The 27,378-nt window shown below is 45.2% G+C and overlaps 1 gene segment (V, D, J or C); it reads left to right on the top strand.

Annotated features, from left to right (window-relative positions):
* The first annotated feature begins 220 nt into the window (after positions 1–220).
* Positions 221–26,396, top strand: LOC120853384. The segment is given in 5 exon segments: positions 221–766; positions 21,347–21,616; positions 23,619–23,663; positions 25,080–25,187; positions 25,832–26,396. Coding segments are annotated over 4 exon segments (441 nt in total).
* Positions 26,397–27,378: the final 982 nt, after the last annotated feature.

Genomic DNA, 27,378 nt, shown 5'->3' on the forward strand with positions numbered 1-27,378 from the left:
CATTAGGGAAGAGAAAAAAGAAGGGAGAGATCCTTGAAAGCCATGGTGATATGATCAATACAAGAACATGTACAAATAAATCATTAAGGCATTCAACTCAGGGCCAAAAGACAGTGGATCTGGCTCAGTCACTCACCAGCCACATGCCCATGGGAAGCCCTGTAAGCCTCAGTTCATCTACGACATAAAGATTATGATTCTAGCTCTGCCTAGCTCAAAGGATTTTGTAAGAATCAAGAGAGATAATGTATGTGAAATCTCTTTGAAAAGTATGGGCAGTCAGATGATTCATGAATTTTTTGAGAGTGAGATTTTATGAAAAACTCCATTTGAGGGTAAGCTTGGAAATCAAAAAGCTTCATGGATCTTGGCTCTGGCAGAGAAAGGGTTGAACGTGGATATAAGGTGAACCTTTCTAGCCATGAGAAACCAGAACATAAGAATTGGTAACTGAGACTGTCCCTGGAGACCATCAAGACCTGAGATCACTTGGGAGAGAAATGAGTGAGGCTGTGAGCTTGTAGGAAATGGTTTCGGGGGTTTCCTACCATGCCAAAGAATGTATAACTTTAAGACTTTTCTCGAATTTACCTAAATACGTGTTTAGTGTTGAACTGGGTGTCAACCAAGTGAGGGAATCTGGGAGAATTCCTGTGCTTGTAAATGAAGTTCACTTTGGTTTTTGTGGTGAAATAGATCACTGTGGGGTTTTTAAGTGGCCAGAAGTTGGTTTTTGGAAGTGGGACCATGCTAAAGGTGAATCTTAGTAAGTATTGAATTTTGAATTCTATTAGTTACTGAGACATGTAACAGACTTTTTTATAAATCTAAGGGGACTGCCAAATGTTTTCCGTTTATTCAGATTTAGTGGAGAACAGAGTTCTTCCCATGTCTTCCCCATCCTAACTGCAAGAGCTCATTTTGTTAGGTAATGGTTTGCATTGTTTGACAGTTAAATAGAGAACCAGAATGGCAGAAGTCTCCCCATCTCAGTGGTCAGCTCCAGCAGAGAAGTCATCTGAGAAACACTCTGAGAAGCTAATATCTTCTCTTCCAGTGGGCCTCCTCTTACAACCTTAATGCACTCAACAACCATTGCCACAGTTCCCAATTCCTGTAATGTCCCAAAGTCACTTTGGAAGAACCTGTCTCATTTTATCTTTCCTAAGCAGAAATTTATGAGGTGGAACTGTATCTAGTATTTCAACAGAGAGAAGGCATGATCTAGGCATCCGTGGCCATCCTTGACACTGTGTGATTTGGAACCAGGCTTTGATCTTTCAGGCCCTCAAATTGCTGGTCTATAAATGGAGGTGACGATTCATGCTTGGATCTCACTTCAGACATCACCTTCTGAGAGAGACCTTTCCTGCCTAATCCATCCAACAAGCCACCAAACACAGACAGTGCCTGGCTCTCCATCCCATTATCCAGCCTGATCTGTTCCTGCACGTCCATCACCTGACATTGTATTATCTACGGATTGGTTTCTGTGTGCCTCCTTCTCGACTGTAAGCGCCATGGGGACCGGGACAGTGTCCCAGCAGCTTTCAGCTGTATCCTAGCACCTAGCGCCGGGCCTTACAATGGAGGTGTTGGGTGAAGAGTTGTTAAGTGAGCGCAGGACCCACCACATCTACCTTCCTTCTCACAAAGTAACAGAGCTTTACTGTTGCATTCCAAAACCCTGAGAGCTCACTGAATTCCTTGCCGAAGGCAAGGACAGAATACAATTGTCCCTTGTTAGGTGAGTGAGCAGGTACTCAAGGTATTTGCAACGCCTTGTTTCACTGTGCCTACCAGGCAGGAAATGCGTTGGTCTTTGGGAAAGGAACCACAGTATCAGTGCATCCCAGTAAGTACCTGGTTATTATTGATCATAACACCTGAACTTATTCTGCAGGGGACTAAATGTTTCATTCTTTTTTTCTAAATGTGTCCCTGTGTGTTTCTGTGTATCTTCTTTTTAAATATTTATTTATATGACTGTTCCAGGTTTAGTTGTGGTATGCAAACTCTTAGTTGCAGCATGTGAGATCTAGTTACCTGACCAGGGATCAAACCACGGCACCCTACCTTGGGAGTGTAGAGCCTTAGCCACTGGACCACCAGGGAAGTCCCTATCTCCTTATTCTTTAACTATTGGGGTTTGATGATGAAAGACATTAAAACAAAATGAAAAACATGTGTACTATCCCCCATGTCCAACCATACCTACTACATGCTCACAAATTTGTTTTTAAATAAACTAAAGTGAGTGAGAAAAGAAAGATAGATTACCTACAGGGATGGGAGCAATTTGCTGACCACTGGTAAAGGGAGCTTGTGTACAGGGGTTGTTGCCTAAGTAAACATGGGGACGAGAGCTGATATCCTTTGGCTGGTAAAACAATATGACTTGGTGAAATTTTGCAAATCTTTCTGAAGGAAATATGTCAGAGTTGTCCAGAGACTCTTCTCAGGCTTTCCCCTCCATCAGTTCTATTGTGCTCTGAAAAAAGAAGCTTTCAGAGGCTTAACTCCATGGCTTAGTCTTTATTTCAATAATAAAAAGGGAGGAAATCCCAGCCAGAGTTCCCAGGAAGGAGGACAGATACATGCTAATCACACTAATCTATTATCAAGGTAGCTCAGGAATTATTGTCAGGCAGCACGGTGTTGTGATTTATAACACATTCATCTTTGCAAGTGGGACAAGATTATCAGTAAAACCCAGTAAGTAGACAATATGTCACTAAAGTAGGAGGCTTAATGTGGCCGTTGAACTTACTGCAGTATTTGTAGGGCCTGAGCATCAAGAAATGAATGGTTTATGTGGACTAAAATGCATTCTGATGTAGAAAGAAATGTTAAAGTAATAGCACAGAGGCTAGAAAGATCTTACGGTGGAGCAAAAATAGTCATGTCGATGAACCAAAAACAACAGACTGAAAGAGTTCAGTCCGAGAGTGGATCATAAAGAAAAAGGCCAAGTTTGGCTAAACACTGCTAGTTCTTCTAAACCTGGCTAGATCGGTGCATCTGGGCCACAATTTCTTCACCTGTAAAATGAAAATGCTTCATCTCACCTCAGAAGTTTTTTTAAAAATAAAATAAGTTAATGGATATGAAACTACTTTTATAAACTAGCAAATGCTATGTACATGTAAAATACTATGATTGTTTTCAGATCAAAAAGAAAAAGCTAGGATGGCTAGTATAATTCTACATAGAGAATATGTAGGTTCTTAGTAAAAGAGCTATTTTCATGTTGATCTGTAGCCATAGATATTGGTGAAAACCACTTTCTCTTCTGCTGAAGTACAGACACTTAAAGGTTACCCACAGGAGAATGGCAGAAAGGAAGCCATTCTGTATAGGCCTGCATTGCAGCGTGAATCCTAAAGGTTGCCTTTGGAACTGGAACGACACTTCAAGTCACCCTAAGTAAATCTAAATTCTTAAGCATTTCTCCTTTCTTGTGTTGTCATCTCACAGACTGTAACATTTGGAGCACATAATGGGGATGTATTAAGCCTTTTCTGGCCATTTTTGAAAGATTTAAATAAAGATATTTAGAAAGATCCCTCATCCAACCCTTAATGTTCTAATAGTTTTGTCTCTCCCAAGTTGTGTTGTTTCTTAATAGAAAAGAAAGCCAAGACATTGCCCATGAGGCCAACTCAAACAGTAAATTTGCAGAGAATAAGAACCAAAGAGAAGGCAAGTGATTAAAAAAAAAAAAAAAACCTGAACCAGAATGGATGCCCTTTAATCAGAGGCATGCCTAACTTTGGGGACAGAACAGAACTCAAGTAGGTAACCAAGGTGCCACTGAGTCACTAAGTCTGCAAGATAAGGAGGTAGGAGCAGTAAGTTGTCACTCTGTGATCTGGATGTTATTCCATGAAGTTTAAGATTGATTGAAGTTAAAATTGGGAGAGATACTATGGCAGGAATTTAAAGTTTGATAAGTGTAATGAAGACAAAAGAGCTAGATACATCTGCTGGATAAATAGAGTTGAAAATCACAAGTTGGATGGTGATAGACACAGGGCTGTGAGTAGATAAAGGCTTCATTTTAAGTGTTGCACAATAAATGCTCATATTTGAGTCTTATGGCCTGTGTTATGCAGAAGGTCAAAAAAAAGTTAAGATGAAGGGGCTATATCTCTCAGTCTTGGGTATGAGAAGATGTGTGGGCTTACAGGTGTTTTTGACTGACTAAGAAACACTGTGGGAAGGGAGGAGGCTATACGTGGACCTTCGGAAGCGGGACTAGACTGCTGGTCAGGCCTGGTGAGTAGAGTATCAGAGCAACAGCAGGAAGGTTGATGAACATGTTTTCATGTCTCAGGAAATGACTGTATGATAGAGGATGAGCTGGGGTTTGGGGATCACTGATACTAGTGTTCTAACATCTGGTTCTGGCAAGAAGATTAACTGCAACACAGCTACAGTCTCATTCTCTTAGAAACAAAAACGAGAGTCGCTCCTCCTAACATGTATCTGTCCTGCACAAAAGTCTCCCGCTTCCAGAGTACTTGTATATCAGGACTGGTTCCACGTGCTCAGCCCCACATCATCTGTTCTTCCTTGGTAAAGTAAGGATAATAGTATCAGAGTTTATGGCAGAGTTATGGCCCAAATAAGGCAAGGTTATACAGAGAGGTTGTTAACCCATTTGGCACATAATAGATTCTAGTGCTGGTCTTTCCCTTCCTGAGTAGGTCAGAGATTGGAGCGCCCAACACTACAGGCTATTTTTGTATGGGGGTTTGCTACAGTGTGAATTCAGGATACAACACACTTACTTTTGGAAAGGGCACTGTGCTTCTTGTCTCTCCAGGTAAATGTTGACCCAACCTCACTGCTCTTTTCTCGTTCTCTGGTTTAAGGCTTCTACATGTGATTACTGTGTTTTACCCTTGTGATATCATCCTTGTTTTATCAGTTGACCTATGATTTTAAGGTTGAGCCTTCGTGGAAGACTTTGGAAAAGGAAAGTAACCAACAGAAGAGTTGGATTTATAGAATTAGTTGAATTAGTAGAACTAATTCACGAGATCAGGATGGAATAGAGACTAATACCCTAGGTGATTAGGACAAACCTGGGTTTCCCCAGAAATAGCTTGGCTTCTTGCTTAAAGACTAGCCTGTGGTGTTTCCCCTGGTACCCCTCCCTTTCCTCTTCCCTCTGTATCGCGTATCTAGCCATGGAATACTGGACAGTCTGTGACACATACAGCTACAGAATTATTTCATTAGTGAGAAGATCCGCCTATTAAAACTGAAAGATCCTTAAGAGCAGAGGCTCCTGTTATATACCATGAAGTATCTAACATGGTCCTTTTACAAAGAAAGTGCTTATTTAATTGAAATCAAATACCCAGAGAAATCAAGTTTCCAGGCCACAGAGAAGAAGAGAATACAGTAAGTGACACAGTACATACCAGTATGTTGTAGAGAGGGAAAAATAGAAGATTGAGAGTCAAACAGATTCATGTTTTGGTCTCTGCTACCAGCTAGCAGTGAAACCTGGAGCAGATCTCTTGCCTCTGGACCTGTTTTCTCATCTAAAAATGGGAGAGTAGGTCTGGATGACCTCTCTGGCCCCTTGGCACCAGCAGCCCATGAATTAATTCTTCTTGGGCTGCAGGGAGTTTTTTTCTCATATGAGTAAGTCAAATAGCTATATTAAGCCTAAAACATTTTCTAACTCATCAGGTAAATCAAGAAAAGGGGTGATGTGACAGAGGGAGTTTATTGTGAGGCATCAGACACTGTGGGAATTGGGGAGCAGGAAGCAAACTCACCTTTGGGAAAGGCACCCACCTAAAAGTGAAGCTGAGTAAGTGTGCAGTTCTATGGTAAATGCAAAATGTATTCCAGTGACAGTGACTGGAAGTTTCTCAAGGAGGTGTCATTTTTGTCATTAGTATCTTATTTATAATTAACCACAATCTAGTGCTGAAGTATTAAGAATTGTGGCACTCAGATAAATTTGTGAAAATATTCAAACACTGTATGAGCATCCTTTCCTTATGGTGAAATTTAGCAAACTATTAAGGCTTTTCCCAAGATGTGAGGCTGACAAACCTGGGCTTCTCCAGAAATAGCTTGACTTCCTGCTTAAAGACAGCCTGTTTTAAAGAACAGCCTGGTGTCTAGCCTGTTCTAGGCCCTGCTATAGGGTTCCATTTGTATAGAGTTGGCCCAGTCATGGGGTACCATTTTGTATAGAGTTATGTCAGAGTGTGAACACAGGTTATCAGAAACTCGTATTTGGAACTGGCACCCAACTTTTAATCAACCCAAGTAAGTCAGATCTCCAGAAATGAGTGACCCCACTTCCAGTGTTGGGTTTACGTGTATCTATGTAGCGTTTGCTCTGGTCAAAATATGATATAATGGTGATGATAATAATCATTATTATTGTCATATCATTATTATTACCTCTACTGTTTCATTATTATTAATCATAACAATGCTGCTAACTTTGAATTTACTTTTCTGCCACGTTATTCATCTTACCCTTTAAGGAGAATCAGTGTGAAGGTAACAGGAGGAAAATGGACAGGACAAAAAGCTCTGTCCAGTATTAGAGTTTTTAGCACTAAAATTGAGCTAAACGCCAGAAAGAGGAAAAAAGATAAAAAGCAGGAAATTGCATGGCCATAATCTAATAGAATTTTTCTACCTCCACTGCCATTGACTCTGAGACTCACCATAGGAGGCTATTCAAGGTCACTTTACCTATGCCCCAGGGCTTCCCTGGTGGCTTAGAGGTTAAAGCATATGCCTCCAATGCTGGAGACCCGAGTTTGATCCCTGGGTTGGGAAGATCACCTGGAGAAGGAAATGGCAACCCACTCTAGTACTCTTGCCTGGAGAATCCCATGGACAGAGGAGCCTGGTGGGCTACAGTCCACGGGGTCGCAAAGAGACACGACTGAGCGACTTCCCTTTCACTTTTACTTTACCTATGCCCCAGCTCATTCCAGAGGCTATGTCCCTTTGCACTAAACATTATTCAAGAGGAGTCAGTGAAGTGCAGAGAAAGGAGCCCAGGGTTTATAGTTTCAGTCTAGAGTTCTAGATTTGATGGCACCCCAACTGACTGTGTCATGGCCCCTCTGTGTGAGATGAGAGGGTTGAAGCCCTCAAAATCAATGGTTCTAGGATCTTACTCCTAGAGCACCCTAGAGTTGAAATCACTACAACCCAAGATATTGACTCTTAGGGCTATTTCACAAATTCTCTAACACTAAAAAAAAAAAAAAAAGCCTTATTGATTAATAATTTAACAACATAGAAATCATAACCACCATCTCAGTTTCTATGATGGGTAGATTCATGTTAGGTGCATGACACACAGTATTGTGTATCTTCAAACAACTCTACAGATCAAGGAACAGCATTCCTATTTCACAGAAGAGAAAACTGAAGTTCAGAGAAGTATTGCCCAAGATCCCAGGGTTAGTGAGTAGAAGGGTCTACATCCAAACCAGGATCTGCCTGCCTGATCTCAAACACTTATTCTTTCTACTACTTTATGTCACAGACCCTGTGCCAGTGCTTACTTAGAAGTGAGAGAGGATGCCAATCAGAATTCCTAAGGAAATATATGAAATTTATGTTTTCTATTCTTAGATACTGCCATGGTTGAGAGATGGAGCCTTGAGAGATCTTGACTTGGGTGCTGCTAATCTAAAGGACTCTGCTTTTTTTAGTGAGAAATAAGTGGTACAGGGGGGCTGCTGGGAGCATGTACCCCAGTGGAGACAGGAGAGAGAAGAGCTGGCAGCAGCCACTTCCTTAACGCTGACTGTCCTTTCCTCTCAGTATTTGCTGTATTTTCCCCAGGCAGACAGTCCCCAGTGTAATCCATCTATAAGTGCCTCACTCATTTGTGAATTATAGAAATATGCAATGGTGACGGCACTTTGGGCACTGCTGGATCATAGAAGTTTAGCTCTGAAAGGGAAATTTTTTTTCTATAAGGAAATTAGGATCCAGAGAAGTTCATTGAACTGTCCATTATCATAAATTCAGTGAGAACTAGGGCAGGGGCTAAAACGTGGGGATCTTGGTCTCTGGGCCATATTCCATGACTACTGTTTGGTGAACTAACACTTCTAACAGGAAAGATGTATGAGATTGTTCATGAGCAGGAAAAAAACTGGGTTTTACTGGGAGACTATTTTTTTAAAAATTGCTCCTTGACTAAGAGTCTGTGCTTCTACTTCAGGGGGTACAGGTTTGATCCCTGGTCGGGGAAGTTCCACATGGCCAAAAAAGAAAAAGCAAAAAAGTGCTCCTTGCTTTGAATACCTTCCCCAAAATAAGGCTCCCTGACCCAAATCCCCAGCTGTGGCATAAAAATGGAAGAAGGAAGTGGTCCATTTCGTCACAGCACAAATCACTGTGGGAAATACGGGAGGCTTCAAATTTGTCTTTGGGACAGGAACAAAGCTATTTGTTGAAACAAGTAAGTTCCATGAAATAACCTGATTTTTATTATAGTTGAAGGATATGGATATCTGTTTTCATTGACTTTTTCTCCAGAGTTTTGTCTGTTATTTAAATAAGATACGTTGGCAATGGTAAAGTTGCATTATATATATCCATGAGCATTATTCATGTAGAAATATGTAGTGAACACTTAGTAAGTGTGGATGGACATAGCTACCCTAAGTCCTGTCTAGAACTAAAACTCTGTAATTATATGAATGACTTTTTAAACCTGAATATTCACGCAATTTTTAATGTACTGTATACAGAGCAGGATTTTCTATTGAGTTGCGACTTATTTCTTGTCATCTTCCAATGTTCTTAGAAATGAAGGTTAAATAGTAAAATTATACACCTCTTCCCACTTTGATGACCACACACACTTAATAACTAACTTGTGTGTGATTGAGGAATCCCAGGCTATGGCCCAGCTATAGGGCTCCATTTGTATAGAGTTGGCCCAGTCATGGGGTACCATTTTGTATAGAGTTATGTCAGAGTGTGAACACAGGTTATCAGAAATTCATATTTGGAACTGGCACCCAACTTTTGATCAACCCAAGTAAGTCAGATCTCCAGAAATGTGTAACCTCACTTCGAGTATTGGGTTTACATGTATCTATGTAGCATTTGCTCTTGTCTAAACATAATATGATGTTGATAATAATAATCATTATTATTGTCATCTCATTATTATTATTACCACTACTGTTTTGTTATTATTAATCAGAACAATGCCGCTAACTGAATTTACTTTTCTGCCACGTTATTCATCTTACCCTTTAAGGAGAATCAGTGTGAAGGTAACAGGAGAAAAACATCTGTTTCCTTTGGAATCAAGTACTTGTTCATTCCCTTGCCCCCTCTCTACTGAGGGTCCATATTAACCTCACAATATTTTGGTTTCTATGCTGCCTCCCAATTACCTCTCTGAGAAATGCTTCCTTAGCTTTTCCCTGCCTAAGCACTTAGATTTTGCAGCTCATATTTACCCAGAGTATACTTAGCTTTTAACCTCTCCCTAAACTGGCCTTCTTGTCCCAATAATTATGCACAGTAAAACTCAGTTCACTTCAGTAGGTGATGACCGAGCATCATCAACAAGCCAGGGGCCATATGTGATTTAAAAAGAAACAAACCAAGAAAAGAAGAAGTGCAAGATGTGGTTCTTGCTCTCGACAACTTCCAGTCTTGTCAGAAAAATAAAACACCCATCTATTAAAAGTCTATCAACAATTTATATGTGGGTGCGCCAAGCAGCGTGCTATGTGTGGTCATGCACAGGACCTGGGGCCCCACTAGCTGGAAACAGGACCGTGGATAGCCCACATTCCCTGGCAGAGAGCAAGCAGGATTCCACCCCTGTGTTTCTGGAAAAGGACCTAAGACTGTTGTTATCTGCTGAGATGCTTGACTTTCTTGACAACCCTTGACAGAAAGCACCCTGACTGAGGTGAGGACAGAAACAGTAGAAGCAGAAATGAGTCAGGCGTGAGTCACCAGGAGTCTTGCTCAGCCCCAAGGAGGATGCGGTGACTCTGAGTCTCACCGAAGCATGTTTTTAGCGTGTGCCCCAGCACGGCTTACTGAAAACGCTCTTGCTCCCACTCTTTCTGGCAAAGTGAAACATTGCAAACACTTTTGCAAATGTCCCCAAGACGATGGTGCCTTCCTCTCAGGAGGGGCAGCTGAGGTGGGAAATGCCCGCTGCTGCCCAGTACCTTCAGAAACATGCACACCCACCCGGCCAAGGTAGGAGACAAGTTTTTCACCAAGTGTTGCAAAGGCTCTGCTTCCCTCCTACCCCGGCGCAGGAGAAGTAGCCAGAGGCTGTTTGTTGATGGCTGTGATGAGGAAAATGGAGGTGCTGGGTAGCAATGGGGCTGAAGCTGCTACAGCCATTAGGGAATCTCCCTCCAGCGCTCAGAGCACCCATCCCAGGAAAAACGTTAGGGTCAGCCTTCCCAAGTTCCCAGCATTTAGAGCTCCTGGGAAGTGTGTGTGTCCTCTATGAGAAGTTGGGCAAAGCCAGGACGTTTTTGTAATGCGCTTACCCAGAGTGTGATTATGGGAGCAGCGTCACTTTTGGAAACGGGACTCGAGTGCTGGTCACACCAAGTAAGTGAGCTGCGATCCTCCTGGGCACACGACCCTCTCCCCCACCCATCGATGTTCTTACCCCATAGGTGCTGGACAACTTATGTTCATGGGAGTAGGAAGGGCATGTCCTCCATCAATGCCACACCTAACATTCTTAGAAGGTCACTTCTAAGAACCTTTGTGTCTAACCTTTATGTGCCCCTTGTTGCTTTCTCTCAGCATCTCCACTGACAATATAATATAAAATCTCCTTTGCCTCCATTTTGGGAGCACTTGTGTTTGACGAAAGAGTAACAGAGTCAGACTTTTGCCTGTGGCCCCAGGCAAGCAGGCAGTGCTGGTGGTGCTGCTGCTACAAGGGAGTTGCTGCCTTGCTCCTCCGCTGACAGGAGCATGTGCATTCTCCTGAGTAAAGGAAGTGTGGGGCTCTTCCAGTCCCATCACTGCCCCTAGGTTTAGGGGCCCTGGACAACTGTGGGAGATTCCTGCAACTCTGGGCGTGTCGGCTAGGGTTTCCCTGGATTGTTGCCCCAACCACTGGGGCAACAGGTAGAGGGAGGTCATGTGAGATGGGTTTTAGCAAGGGCTTTCCTTGCTGTGTGTATCAAGACGAAACTACGGACTTATACTTGGAAGAGGGACCGAGCTTGTTGTTCACCCACGTGAGTATTATAGAAACAGTCAAGGGATATTCTGTAGACAGAGGACACATGATGGAAGGATACTGCAATAATGAGGGAGTCTGTGATTGGTCTGCTCCGTCGTTAGAGAGCCCAGTGTTGTCTGGGAGTAACCTACCATTGTGTCAGTTCTAATGATATGATTGAGGTTGTGCTGGACAAAGGTTTTGCATGGTATGTGCAGAGGACAAATCCCTGAGGGTTGAGAAAAAAGGCTTCACTCTTGCTTAGGTTTCTGAAGCAGAACTATCTTCTTGGCAGCCAAGGGGTCCATCTTACCCCTCAACTCTGTGGCTGAGAATCTCTTACCACGTTGTCTTGGATCCATGAGATATCTGTCCCAGGCAAGAGCATCCCAGTCAGAATGTTGAGGCACCCTGTGGTGTTGGAAAGGGCGATGACAGGGACAGGTCTCCTCTGGCTGCCAAAAGCCTCATCCCTCCCTCGGTGGAAATCATTGCTGGGAACCATTGGATTATTAGCTACTATTTACTGAATGTCTGACATGTGCTGGTGATTACATCCTGTCCTCCATAGAATTTCTCATTCAATGCTCACACCCATCTTAATGCTAGGTAGCTAGTTTTAGGCCCATTTTACAGATGAAGAAACAGAGGCTTGAGACAAATAACTTGCCCAACCCAACATCATACAGCTAGGAATGACAGAGCTAGAATTTAACTCTGATCTATTTGCCTCCAGGGCCTTACTGTTAGCCATACCACCCTGCTGCTACCACTGTCCCTCCTGCATTCTGTGAAGGAAGATCACAGACCTCAAAGGCTATTGGTCTGGCCCCTGGTTTGCCCAACCCAAGCCTTGTTGCCATGGCAACCATGGCAGCCTTGGTCCAGGACTCATTATTTCTGAAGAGATGAGTAAAGTCACTGAACTGGGTTGGCAGAATGCAAGTATGGCAGGGAGAGGAGTAGAAACCTAAGGGGACTGGTTATTGAGCATAAAGTAACACAGAAAGAAATTTATCATCAAAAGCTTGAAACAGGCTGTTTAAAAGCTCTGTTCCCAAGAGTGAAGGCTGTAAATATGGGGGAGGGAAGGGGGGAGGGCGGCCACCCTCAGAAAGCAGTGTTTGTACTGCACTGTGGCAGAGTGTGGGCACAGGCGGCAGAACACTCGCTTTGGGGGTGGAGCAAGACTCCGCGTGCATCCAAGTGAGTGCCCAGCCTTAGACTCCAGCCAAAAGCACAGAAAGTCCCTATTCTGCTTTCTTGGATGTTGAGTCTGCACTTCCCAAACTAATTTCTCATGCTTCTTCATGAGGTTTGAATGTTTTGAAATTTGAATTCCCAGCCACAAGCTCAACAGTGGTTTATTTTCTAAACGTAGTCATTGCCAGTGGGGCCTGGCCTTTTCATCATTATAGAGGTAGACTGTTTTGCTATTTCTAGATTCCTTTGAGACAAAAGACCTTTATTGGAAAAGAAATCATGACTGGTTATGCCAAAAAAATTGTTTTTGTTACCATTTAATCTTCATGAAAGGTGATAAGTTAAATTTCCCAAAGATCATGGGCAAGGGATACACTCTTACAAAGCTCCATGTCTAATCAAGAGACATGGGAAGGAAGGACTTAAGGCCTAAATAATGCAATAAAAATATTGAGTTTAGAAAATGGACCCATACAGAACTTAAAAGATAAATGAAACAGTCTTAATAAAAGAAGATAGCAGGATTGCATTTAAAATGAATTAAAATATTGAGAGGGCTTTCATTCAACAAATATTTAGCAAATACCTATTATTGGGTTGACCAAACGGCTCATTCAATGCAGGAGACATAAGAGACGTGGGTTCTATCCTGGGTTAGGAAGATCCCCTGGAGTAGAAAATGGCAACCTGCTCCAGTATTCTTGCCTGGAAAATCCCATGGACAGAGGAGCCTGGTGGGCTACAGTCCATGGGGTCAAAAAAGGGTTAGACACAACTGAGCAACTGAGCACACACAAAAGGCCCAGTCGGGTTTTTCCATAAAGATCTCACAGAAAAACCTGAACAAATTTTTTGGCCAACCCAAAACTTTCTAAGCGCTATATAGAAGAAAGGAGGGAGGAAGGGAAGGATAGAAGGGAGAGAAGGAAGAAAGGAAAAGGCAGAGTCTCTGTCATCCAGTATCTCTCCATGGATAGACATCCAGACAAACAGACAGTTAAAGACAGTGTCACTATACTGCAGTGGAAGTGCACACAAGTTGCGGTGGAATCGCAGAAAGGAAGGCATCCTGACCTCCTATCCTGGCTGCTTGGTACTTTCATCCAGCCTGCACTGCACCATAAGCTCTGTGAGGGTAAGACCCGCTCTCCTTCATCCTTACACCACCACACCCCAGCACCATGCCTGACACATAGGCAGCACCAAACAAATGATTGTTGACAAATGCCTTTAGCTAGAGGGTTGGGGAGGACTTCAGGGCAGAGGCAGTAACTGCTTAGAACCTAGTGGTTTAGACAGCAGCAAGTATTCTCCAGCAGAGTTGCTAAATTACAAAACCAAGAGATTACAGAACCCATCTGAACGCTCATGGGTGGGTGAGAGCCCATTTCTCGAGGGAAAACTTCCTCCATACTTGTCCACTCATTTGTGCACTCACCGAAGCCTCTTCCCTGCCCTGGGTCAGTTCAGGTTTCCTTTAGAAAGCCTGAAACCCCATCATATTTCTGAAGAACCAGAGTTCAGAGGTATAAGAATTGCACCATCCTGCCAGGGAAGTAGCACAAGTGGAAAATCCCATGGTAGCAAAAAAGGAAAGTGGTCTAATGATAAATACATGAAATATATGTCTCTACTTGAGACACCATCCAGGACGGAAATTTTTCTCCATTAGGGCCAGAATCTCCTTTGAAGCAGATAGCTCGAAGGTCTGTAGGAAGGTGTGTGGAAAGAAAACCAGCAAATTCACATTTGGGCAAAGCTTTCAAGTTGCCGTTGTTCCCAGTAGGTAAGCCCTGCAAAGTATTGGGTTGATGTGGTCTTGCATGATGACTGCATTCATATCTGCCCTCGAGCCATTCCTGACAGTGGCAAGAAAATTTGCTACATAGCTGACTACTGTTCAGCAATTGCCTGAATAGAATGAAGCTGTTTCATAATGATTAGAAAGAAATAATCAGCATCAATGAGACCCCTAATTGTGTCCGTAGGAGTTGGTAGGAGAACAAACAGACTAAGAACACGAAAGCTTAAGGATAAAATTAGGCTGAAATTTAGGATGAATTTTAAATTCTTTGAACTAGAAAAGGGACTTCCAGGGAATGAATATCTAAACCTGTACATGTTCCACAGAGGTTAATCGATGTTTTAAGAAACAAAATATTCTCGGATCAAATAAGTTTAAGAAGCTCTAAATTTCTTTATTGTAAGACCTCTCAGAGCCTTTAAACTGCTAATATGTGTTGTCAGGCTTCAGGACTAAAAATAGAGTATACAGCATTTTCCACACTTCTTTGAGCTTAGAATCTTTTTTGCAGAAAAATTTAGGACTAGAGTTCTGTGAAATTCTCACTGAAAAGGACTTGTCTAAACCACTCTCAAACTGGAGACTTTTTTTTGTCCCCATATGAACGTTAATCCTAACCTTAGAACTTTCCAGAGAACTAGATTCTTGAGCCCCATCTGCAACTCACTCCTGATTCTCACAACCTTCACAATTAAGCAGTCCTCCTTGTGCACTTTATGGGACTATTCCTATGGAAATATTAGTCTGTGTCTTCCCTCAAGGAGTAACAGCACCACTTTCTAATACAAGCACTCTCATAGGCCTCCCTTCCATGATTAAGTTGTACTCAAGGTTTTCCATCTATTCCCAGTGCTGTGAATGTTCGCTCAAGATTCATTTCCCAATTAATCTCTGGTTTTTCTCCAGACTCTTTCAGTTTTCTTTCCTCACTTTCACTGTGGAATCTAGAATGGGCATCCACCCTCCAGAAAGAGCCTGACCTGCTGAAGGCTGGCTCGGAGAGAAAGGTGTATGAGGTTGTTATACAGAAAGCTCAGGAATTAGGACTCGGTGAGCCGGACTTTTCTCTTGTGCTAGAGAAAGAGGGATTTTGAAGGAGCCTGTAAAACAGACACAGGAGTCATTGCTAACCCTGCCAGGTGCTAGAGTTCTTGTAAAGCATCCTCCTAGTGGGTGTCGTCTGGTGGCTACAATAAGCCGACCTTTGGAACCGGGACCAGGCTTACTGTACACTCACGTGAGTATGACGGTGTGAGTGACCGAGGCAGAGTGACTGACCTTTTGTCTGTGAGAAAACCAGCACTGATTTATGGCAAACTTGAGGATATGTGAAGCACTCATTTCCATTTCTACAAACTCTCTGGGAACTTGAAATGTTCCCATTTCTCATGTTAAAGATAGAAGTGCCAAGAGCCAGCTGGGTAAATGAAAATCTGAGCAGAACAATTTACGGAAACATAAAAAGAGTTGCAGATACTTGGTGCTTTCAAGCGAAACGGATCATATCAGCACCAGATAATCTGAGCATTCAGGAAATTAGCTAAATGCTCTTGGGGGAAAGAGATGAGTTAATGGCAAACACAAATTCTCTTTTATTGCAGCAGGTAGCTAAATTCCCTGGATGGACCAACGACCATAGTGTGGGGATAGCTGCTCGCAGAATCTTCCTCTCTGAGATTGAGTAGAATTTTGAACTGCTCCCCGGGTAAAAATGACCCAGACCCCTATGTGAATGGCAAATACGACAAGGTATGGAGGCAGGATGGTGTGGGGTTTACAGCATAGCTTAGAAGGCTAGCAGCCCTTGGGGGGAGTCTGGATTTGTCCTCTCCAGCTAATTAAGTCTTCACTTTCTCAACAGAAAAATAAAAATCACCACATCATAATATGAGATAATGCTCGGCATATAGCAAGTAATCAATAAAAGGCAGCTTTTCTAAATAATATTAATTATCATCTTCATCATGAAGACTTTGTTATTCTAAAGCTTCATTATTGTAAAGGGAAAGGGGAACAATTTCTATGGGAAATAGGAAACCTAAGAAACAAAAGCCAGGGACCCTTCTCAGATGGTGCCCTCAGAGCCTGGTAGGTTTCAGCAGGTTAATGTCAGGACGGTTATTGCAAAGACCTTACCCTCGGTGGAGATTCAGCACTGATAAGTTAAACTTTGGAGCAGGGACCAGACTGAGTGTCCAACCAAGTAAGTAATGCAGGGCAAAGGTGGCCACTGACAGCTAATTCTTCTTTGTCTGAGATGCCCAGTTGAGCCCAGGTGCTTTCTTCTGTTGAATCCCAAAAGGTTCTTTCTACCCATCCCAGAACATCCTCTCATCCTGCACTCAATGCTCAGGAAATACCCTTGGGCCAGAACCTGAAAAATCATGAGTCAGATGATGGGCAAGGAGTCCTGGACCTTTTCATGAGAGGATCCAAGACACTGTTGTCCTGAGCAGAGGAGGTTGTCTACTAAATTCTGTGTTTATGGAAATCAGAACCTCCAATCCAGGGCACTATAGCAGGATGGGGCAGGAAGAAAAGGATTAAGAGACAAAGACTCAACACTGAACAGCAGAAGGTCTAACTCTAAAGAGTGTGATCCTCTGTCCCCTCTGAGAGACCAGTGTTTCTCACTGAAGTAGGAGGCAGGGCCAGTGAGTTTCTATAATGGTATCCCCAGCAGTGTGAATACAGGAGGAGCGATCAGTAAACTCACGTTTGGGAAAGGAACCCAAGTATCCATAATATCTGGTGAGTCATTCCAGGTGGCACCATTTGCAGCCCCATGGACCAGTGTTGCTAACCTTTTCCCTGGGGATCTTGGTATTACCATGGCAAGGCTAACTGTAAGTGTTATAACTGTCTTACAGAGGCCTCTGTGAATGGAAAAAGCAACACTATTGATCTTGAAAATCTGTGTTTCTCTAGGTCAAACACATTAAAATTTGACTTTAATCATTCAATAGATAACTTTAAATGCCTTCTCTGTGGCCATCATTCTATAAAACGTGAGACTGAGTGTGAATATCTAAGAGAGATGCCTAAACTGTCTCCAAACAGTATAAAAACTAGTCAAAGAGACCAAGATATTATAAATTTTGCAAACTGAAAACCATTTTTGTATCAACCAGCTGATGATGTTAACAGGCACGGTAGAGATTCAGAGAAATGGGGTTCTGGCTGAAAAGCTGGGCTACATGGAAAAGGTTTTATGAAGTAGAAAGAATTTGTTGAGGCTAAAGGATAAATTAAGATCTATTTGGGCAAAGCAAGGAAATGAGGGGACTTCCAGGCATCAGAAACACCAAGAAAGAGGTCTTGATCTCTGGAATGAACAAGGCATGTGCATTTTGGCCAAGTAAACACTCTGATAATGAAGTTAGATAGAAAGAAAGCCAAAGATGTCTTCAGAGACAATGGAGAAAAGGAATGCTAGAGCCTTCAGGATAATATAGACCATTAGGCCCAAGGCCAGCCACTGGGAAACAAGGAAACAATTTAGAAATGCAGACCAGAGGTGAAGGTGAGAGAGGCCAGCTCTTCCGATGGACAGCTCATGGCCTGGACCGCCCTCCTTTGTTGCTCAGTGGGCTGTAAGAGCCCATCCGTCAGAGGAGAGGAAACCTAAGTCTTTCTGTAATGAAGACAGTGAGAGTGAGATGGAGGTGTTGCCTCCCAGATGCAGTTTGGCAAGGGAACCAAAGTCTCCATCACTCCAGGTATGTCTGTGAAGGTTCACTGCTTCCTGACGCTCACGAGGGCCTCAGTAGGACTCAAACTCAAAGTCAGTACTGCTCACTCACATTTAGAGTTCCTGGTGCCCAACTTCCAAACACAGATTTGGTGGTAAGGGAGCTTTCCATCATTGCTGTACCCTGGGGATCTTAGGCACTAGAGCCTTGGAATATGTGCTTCTGTGGCTAATTCTGAATTAAAATGAATGGTGAGGATCTAGAAGTAGCTGGGCTTCCACACTGAAAAGCTGATCCAGTCTTGCTAAGCCTACCTTCTGAGATGTCATCAGTGGTAGGAGGTGTTTATCTTATTAAAGTGGAACAGGATGTTTTTCTCCCAGGGCTCTGGCAGATGGACCCCTAAAGATCTCCAAATTAATAATGACTCATTCTTTGTTTTCAGACAAAAATGTTGCATTGAGGTACCTGGGGATAAAAGAAAAAGGGGCTTTATTTTTTAAGGACTTCTTCTTTAGTATTTATTTTTATTTATTTACTTGACTGCGCCAAGTCTTGGCTGTGACACACAATATCTTTAGCTGTACCATGAGAACTCTTAGTTGTGCCATGTGGGATCTAGCTCCCTGATCAGGGATCGAACCTGGACTCCCAGCACTGGGAGCCCATTCTTAGCCACTGGACCACCATGTAAGTCCCTAAAAGAGGGCTTTAAAAAGCCAAGTTTAGGGATCAATAGCCAGGTTTTTTTTTTTTTACCAAAAAGTCTGATTAGTAGCAATTTTCCAAATCTGATGGTCACTAGGCCACTTATTTATCCCACAATTATTTCTTAAGCACCTAGTATATGGCCAAGACTAGGGACACATCTAGGGACAGATCCTAGTTGTCACAGAGCTTATATTCCAGGGAGCCAGGGTGAAGAGTTTTGTCCAGCTGTACTCATACAGGGCATATAAAGGACTTGAGAGAGGAAATTCAAGCGCTCCAAATAGTGGCAACCACCCGATGCTGTGCCACGAAGTATGGGCATTATCCTATAGGCGATAGGAGTCTCTGGAGTATTTTGAACAGAAAGTGACTCGATCAGCTCCACGTTTTAAACAGCTCATCTGGACGATGAGCTCAAAGAAAAGACTGCAGTGGGGAGAGCAGGAGAGGGTGAGTAAGAAGGAAACCAGGGGCAAGGAAGCTGGGCAGGAGAAACAAGAGCAAAAATGCAATGGGGAAAGCCCAAGGGTATCAGCTGGTAAAAACAAGAATTGAGAGAGGCTAAAAATCACCCCAATTCTCTGACCGCACTAACTGCTCTTTCATTTTGATCTGTCACTAGCAAAGTTGAGCAACAATAAGCCTGCCCTGGTATCACCCTTCAAGGATCTCAGTTGGCTTTAAGTCTCATTCTCAGCCCCCTCAGCCTTTCCTTGTGGTCCGTGGCATCGCACCCTCCAGACCAATGCCGTCCGATAGATCTTTCTGTGACAGTGGAAATATTCTGTCAACCTGCACTGTCCTACACTGTAGGCATCAGCCACATGTGGCTACTGGGGTCTCAACATGAAGGTTTAATTGCTAATTGGATTTTTAATTTTACTTGATGTTTGTTGTTCAGTCGCTTGGCCGTATCCGACTCTTTGTGACCCCATGGGCTGCAGCGCACCAGGCTTCCCTGTCCTTCTCAATCTCCTGGAGTTTGCTTGGTGTTGGTTAGTGTAGCTAAAGACTATCACACTGGACAGCATGGTCTAGACCCTCTCCAGACTGACAGCCACTGGCTCTGGGATCTAAGCAAGAGTTTAACCAGGACTCAGAGTCAAGTATCTGGCCCCCATAACAACCCCTTTCTCCCTCTGAGGTCAACCTGTGTCTGATAGCACTTTAACCTTAGCTTTCTTGAGGCCACATTCTCTCAGCACTTCCACACCCTTCCACATCACCCTCTCTGGTCCCACCCATGGCTCCCACTAACGACTGACACATCCACTGGGGTGTGGTATTAGCTAATGGCTTCCCGTCTCTCCCCTCCCAGTAAAAGATTTCTGCTGTAAATCCTTAACCCACAGTGCTGTCATCCTCTCAGGCACATGGAGATTGGAGTGGAGCAGGCAGAATCCTTTGAAGCCAGAGCTTTGGGTGTCGCTCACATGTGACTGTGGACAGCCCTACCCATAGGCAGCTCCGTCTTGATTCAGCATCCCAAGGCCATGCCAAGGGCTGATTCCCCTGGTTTTCATCCAGCTGGATATCTGCATTGCCAAGGCCACCCTGACTGGCTCAGCACACGGGGTGCGTCACACATCACTGGTCTGCAAGACTTTGCCTGTGTGGTGAGAAAGCTAGAGGAGCAGAGACCCACGGGCCCCGAAGCTGCCATCCCAGCCCTGTTGTAAACTTGCTGGGTGGCCCCAACATGTTAATCCTCCTAGTAAACCTCTGCTTCCTCCTCCAAACGCAGGAGGTCGGAAAGAATAAACACTAAGGGTTGCTTTAAAAACACAGAATCCCATGAAAATACTGAGGAGTCATTCTCAGCACTAAAGAAAAGCCTCCGGCAGCTCCTGCTTTCCTGGGGCGGAAGAGCAGAAACTGCGTATTACTGGGTAGTGCAGTTATCATAGCAATCTCCTGGTAGTATCAAGAGCTGCAATTACTAACATTATTTCCGTTTATTAAATATAACTTTATATGGAGAAACTCTCATGGCTTCTCAGAAGAGCCTGGTCAGGAAAAAAGATGAGGCAATATCCCCACTTGACAGATGAAATTCCTGAGACTCAAGGAGCTGGTGTGAATTGCTCAAAGCCTTGTAGCTAGTAAATGGGAGAGCCGGGGCTTAGACACAAGGGTTCTGATTTCGAGCCTAAAGCTGTTATCAGTGAGAGAAATCTCCTGGTGATGTGGTCCATCTTCCAAGTTCATGCCTGCCTATTACAAACATCACACTCCTGTCAACACCAGCCCAAGACGGGGAGACCACCCTAGACTCTAAGACATGTGGCTTGCTTTGCTGGGTCTCTTTTCTCTGCTTGCTTTGTCCTGCCAGAACGATGTTGTTGCTTCCTAGGCCTTCTGAGCTTTTGAAGAAGTTCCTATTAAGTAGAAAAATGGGCAGCATCCTTAAGTGGCCCTGCATTGCTAGTTTCCTTGAACGGTAGGCAGGGCCTGGCAGAGTGTGTTCATTGAGAGCCTGGCCTCTTGGCCAGGATCCGTAGTTTGTGCCTGTCCCTGAGTCCTGTCCATTGTGAGCAGATGGTTTCTAGAATGTTCTTTCCCACCTCAAACCTGAGAATGTGACTTGCCAGCCCCATAGAGCCCTATTCTTGCCCATCACTGGCATCTGGACTCAGGCCTTGGATGGAGCAAGGAGAAAAACAACCATCTCCTAACCCAGGTCCTTTTGGTCCACAGAAATCAAGGAACCCAACGCCACTGTGTACCAGCTGAGAAGCCCCGAATCCAGCAACACTATTGTCTGCCTATTCACCGATTTTGACTCAAAAATCAACCTGACACAAATGGAGGGGTACAAGTGGAACATGATGCACAAAAAAGACAGCACCGTGCTCAACATGGAGATCCTGGGGTCCAAGAGCAACGGGATAGTGACCTGGGGAAACACCAGCGATTCTGGGTGCGCAAACACCTTCAACGAGAGCATTTCCTTCCCCAACAACTCCGGTGAGTGCAGCCTGGGTTCTGCTCTAAGGAGTCTCCTCCATCAAGAGGCCCATTTGTGCCCAGGGCTCAGGTCTGTGACACCTAAAAGCTGCTCTGATTGGTGGTCTCAACCTCATCAATTGTCAGCGAAGACCCCTCCCTTCTCATTCCTGAGCCTCAGTGAGCCCCATCCAGGCAGGTCACAGAACGTCCTAGACAAATAGCAGAGAGGGAAGAGGCCTGAGAGCACCAGGGCCCTGAAGCTCACCCTCGCTGAGTCCCCACCCCCTGCCTCTGCTCAGCCCCTCACTGCTCCTCCAGGCTCCGGTGTGCTTCTCCCAGATCCCTTCTTTTACTCCTCCATCTCGGCCAAAGGACTTTCCCAGCTCCTAACCTCATTCATTCATTCACTCAGCAACTGCTGATTGTGCCTGTACAACATGCCCGGTGCTGCCATGGAGAAAGAAATGCATCCGATAAGGGGTCTGCTCTGAGCAAGCCCCATTCCAGTTGGGGGAGACCAACCATCAACAAGCAGAAATTTAAAGAACTCCAGATTATTATACTTGCTTTAACTTGGAGTTGGGGAAATAGCCACCCTACGGACAAAAGTCAGAGAAGTGCCCTCTGGGGAAATGCTATCTGAGCTGAGATTTCAAGGCTAAGGAGGTACCAGCCATAAGAAGAGAAAGGACCTTACAGAGTCAGGAGCACAGTGAGAAAGGCAAAGGGCAGGAGGAGATTAGATGGAAGAGATAGGCCGGAGCCAGATCACAGAGCCTTGCCCGTCATGAGCAGGAGACACTGTTTGGTACAGTGAGGAGCTATTTGTTGCCTATAAGCAGGCGAATGATACCCAATTTACTTTAAAAAAAAAAAAAATCATTCTGAGGGCTTCCCCGGTGGCTCAGTGGTAAAGAATCTGCCTGTCAGTGCAGGCGACACAGGTTTGATCCCTGTTCAGGAAGTCCCACATGCCACGGAGCAACTAAGCCCCGTGTGCCACAAATACTGAGCCTGTGCTCTAGAGCCCAGAAGCCAAAACTACTGAGCCCATGTGTTGCAAGTATTAAAGCCTGTGCACCCTAGAGCCCGTGCTCCACAACAAGAAGCCACCACAGTGAGAAGCCTTGGCACCAAAACTAGAGAGCAGCTCCCGCTCGCTGCAACTAGAGAAAGACTGAGCAGCAAGGAACGCCTGGCACAGCCAAAATAAATAATTTTTTTTTAATCACTCTGACTAGAGTGGAAAATGGATTGTAGGAGCTGAGAGTGCAAACAGAAAAGAAGCTCATGCAGCAGAGAGATGATGGAGGCCAGGATGGGATTGTGGCAGGGGAGTTATTTATTTGATTTTTTTTTTTTTTTAAACTAAGGCACTGGGCCTTAGTTAGGACATTCGAACTCTTAGTTGGAGCTTGTGGGATCTAGTTCCCCAACCAGGCCCCCTGCATTGAGAGCACAGAGTCTTGGTCACTGGACCATCAGGGAAGTCCCTGCGGCAGGGGAGTTAAAAGCTCAACACTATTTGGGATTCAAAGCTAGAACCATGCAGGACTGAAAAGGAAAAGAGGGAATTGAGGAAGGTGGCTGGATTTTCTTTCTGAGCAGCTAGGTCAATGATAATGGCATTTACTGAGTTAGAAAAAACAAGCAAACAGATTTGGGGTGCAGGGGTCAAAACCTTGTGAGATAGATGAAAGCATCCACACCCCTTATGACAATTCTCACTGTGTCTGTCTTACTTCCTCTATGAGACTCCAGACTGGAACTCACCCAAGGGTGGGGTCTGATGGCTCCTTGTGTCATGTAATATGCACTTAGCACAACCAGTATTAAGTAAATGAAATGCCTAGAAGCCAGGGTGCTGGTCTTTCTAGAGTCAGTGGTGGCCTCAACAGATGGTCCCATATGGGACAAGTTCCTTCCAGATCTCTCCACGAGGAGGCATGGGAAAGGCTTCTGGGGTGGGAAGTCAGAATGCTCAGGACTCTAAGAAAAATGTCTTTATTTCTCCTTTTAGGAATCCTCTGTGATGCCACGCTGGTAGAGAAAAGCTTTGAAACAGGTAAGGGAGGGATCCCTCCTGGCTTCACACAGGTCTGGGGAGACGATGAACCCACAATCACCCAGATGGGATAGAGGCAGTGTGAAGGAACATGGGGATCTAGGAATGAAGTTCTAAGGACCAGGAACAGCAGTTCAAGCCCCGTTCAAAGCTGCCTGGGGACATTCTTGAATCCCTAGATTCCACTCACCATCTCTAATTTTCTTTTCCACTCTAAGAACTTCGAGGATAAGTCTAGTTTTGCTAGACCAATGACTCACTCCCAGGCCTCTGTATTCCTTTCAGTGGCTCCACTGTCCACAGAGATCAAGAGAGCTTCTGGGTGGCCCAGCTGGGAAATCTCAGACCAGCTCACATAAAGCCCTAGACTAACCAGGTCTTCCCAAGGATGTTCTCCCTCCATAGCCGGGGGGTTTTGCCTTCTTTCAAGAAGAGCAGCAAAACTCACGTGGGCGGTGACCTTGGCTCTCAAAGATCCCCACCATTCCTCACCACCCACTCTGGGCCCACATTCATTTCCATTTGAGTCATTTGTACTGAGTCATCTCTCTTGGGCTTCCCTTGTGGCTCAGTTGGTAAAGAATCCACCTGCAATGCGGGAGACCTGGCTTCGATCCCTGGGTCAGGAAGATCCACTGAAGAAGGAATAGGCTACCCCTCCAGTATTCTTGGGCTTCCCTTGTGTCTCAGCCGGTCAAGAATCCACCTGTGATGTGGGAGACTTGAGTTCGATCCTTGGGTTGAGAAGATCCCCTGGAGAAGGGAAAGGCAACCCACTCCAGCATTCTGGCCTGGAAAATTCCATGGACTGCATAGTCCATGGGGTCGCAAAGAGTCAGACACGACTGATCAACTTTCACTTTCACTTTCATTCCTCCTGTGGTTCCACCACTAGATTCTCACTAAGGGGCACCGACCCAGGGTGTTGCATGTGCCAAGTTCTGAGCATTCACTATCCCCATCCACTGAGAGGCTCAGCCCTAAAACAGAGAGTAAGCGCTGTTAGTGTTTCTCTTTGGAAATGAAATGTGCGTGCTCAGTCACCAAGTGGTGTCCGACTCTTTGCGACCCCATGGACTGTAGACCACCAGGCTTTTCTGTCCATGGAATTTTCCAGGCAAGAATTCTGGAATGGGTTGCCATTTCTTACTCCAGGAGATCTTCCCAACCCAGGGATCAAACCCGCCTCTCTTGCATCTCCTGCATGGGCAGACAGAGTCTTTACCGCTGTGCCACCTGGGAAGCCCCTGTCGACCCTAGAGGGATGCACAGATATGTTTATGAGGGGATGCTCACCAAAGCTCAAAGGGAGAGGCAGATCCAGGCCCTGGAGCCCACAGACTCCCCACCCTGCTTTCGTGTCACGGGGGCTGTGCAGACCTGTGCCGTGACTGCCGTGGCTCCTTGTCTTTGCAGATGTGAACCTAAACTCCCAAAACCTGTCAGTGATCGTGTTCCGCATCCTCCTCCTGAAGGTGGTCGGGTTTAACCTGCTCATGACGCTGCGGCTCTGGTCCAGTTGAGGTGAGCTGACATCTCAGCCAGGCAACGGGGCCCTGGGGGCGGGTCCCCCAAGCTCTGAAAAGGAACTTCCCCCAGGCTCTTGCTTTTAGGGCCTAAGTCTGGACCCACCAGACTCTTCATTTTCTGTTAGTGGTTCCTCTTGTTAATAGCAATGGCCCAAAACACTTAAGAAACACAATACACTCCTCAGATGACAATGGTCACGTCTCACTTACAAAGTATGAAGAACTGTTGTTAGTATCCTCATTTTGGGAATAAAGAAGCTGAGGCCGAGGAACATCAAGGCCACACAGCTAATGAGTGGAACTTAGGAGACACTTAGGACCCAGACTCATTCATACCTACGCCTTCTATTGTACCCCATTCGTTGCAAATTTTATGGGGCCCCCCATTCCTTTCCTCAGATCCTCTGACCCCAATGTGGTGAGGCAGTATTGTATTTGTTATCCACCCTAATTCTGACTAGAATCTCCAGACCCTTTTCCCCAGTGTCCCAGGTCATCCCACTGACAAGAGCATCTCATCAAAAAGAACTCTGGGTCCATCTGCCCCTAGAACTCTACAAACAGAAGCATCCTCATCACATCCCTAACTGTTCTGAATCTCATCACTATGCAGCCTGACCCTGTTCTTCCTCACCCCAGGTCACCAACAACCTGAGAGCTCCATGCTCCCTCGCCCCTTGCTCCTCGTCGCCCTTCCTCTCCCTCTTCAAGCAGAGAGGCACACTCTCTGCCCCCATGGATGAGAAGGCTCCCTCCTCCTCTCTGGCCTGGCTGGCCATACCACCAACTGGATCCTCCAGATACTGGTGATCAAGATGCTGACAAGCTGCCCAGCATGGCTGCCACCCACTCTGTTCCTCACTGCTGCTTGTCACTGCCTGGCATTCTTGGCAAAGTCAGGGGGCTGCTGCAGCCTCTCCTGGCTGTGGGGACACTCCCTCCCCACCCCCACACCCCAGAGACTGCCTCTGATGTCCCACTGGATGGTGGACCCCCAGTGGGTTCTCTTGGGCTCTAGCTCCTGGAGAATGTTATGTGTTGTTTATATTTTTTACATAGTGTTCATAAAAATATATATATCACCCTTTTTCCCAAGATGTAGGGAAAAATTACCTTTTCATGATCTAGGCCCTGCTCTGCTGTGTATCTGAGCCACATTGTATATTCTGCTGCCACGGCTTCAATAAAAGCAATTTGGAAGAGACTGTGCTCCTGTTTGACTGATTTGGTCCGGGTCGTTTTCAGCTTGCTGTGGATCACTAGCTGGGCAGAAAGAAACCAAGCCATCCACCAATGAGGACTTTCGGCGGGCCTAACTCAACAAGCTGCTTAAGTCCACCTCTTCCTGGAAAAACCTCTAAAAAATTCCACTGAGAAGGCTGTGCTGGGGGCCAGGCAAACCCACTTAAAAGCATGGGTCCCTGCTCTTCCACTGGGCAGCCCATAGCAGTAGGCCCATGTACATGGGTGGTAATGACCTGTAGCTGAAATCTGGCAGACAGGGACCACACAGCAAGTGTCCCCAAAAGGCCACCCACTGTCTCTTGCCCTGAAGAAACATTTCCTTTGCCTTTCCTTTCAGACTGGATTCCCACTGAAAGTGTGCATTGCTCTACAAGTTCATGGCTGGGGACTACCTACCACTCCACTGCCCGGATGCCCACTAGAGGCTCAGCCCCTTGGAGTGTCAGTCTAGGAGTGGGGGAAGTGGGGAGAAGAGGGTGACCCTAGCCAGACTTTCTGCTCCCACCACCCTGGATGTGAGAACAAGGAAAGCAGAGATGAGCTCTCTCCTCTCAAGCCCAGGGACTTGGCCAAGGAGAGTAGGAGTCTCAAGCCCTCACCTAGAAGACAGGAGACGGGGTCCCCTGGGATTCTCCTGAGCCTCCTGCTGCCTTAGCACCTTTCCTGGGGTGCTTAGGAAAGGGGGCACCCCTCAGACACCACTCAGCCATCCACCTCACAATTACCACTTTCAAGACTGGAGCCCAGCGCTTACCGATTCCTGGTGTAGGAGTGGGAGGGGGTTCTAGCCCCGAATTTACATCTACAGTTCACCTTGGTGTCTCTGACCACACAGCCAGAAACAAGCAAATCCTTCCGGCTACAATTCAGGTCTGCGGCTTTTTACGAGGATGGAGCCACCAGCTCAACAGGTAACATCAGCATGTCCCTCCCGTCCGTGA

The sequence above is a fragment of the Oryx dammah genome, unplaced genomic scaffold (assembly GCF_014754425.2).
Source record: "Oryx dammah isolate SB20612 unplaced genomic scaffold, SCBI_Odam_1.1 HiC_scaffold_26, whole genome shotgun sequence".
In the NCBI taxonomy this organism is placed as follows: Eukaryota; Metazoa; Chordata; class Mammalia; order Artiodactyla; family Bovidae; genus Oryx; species Oryx dammah.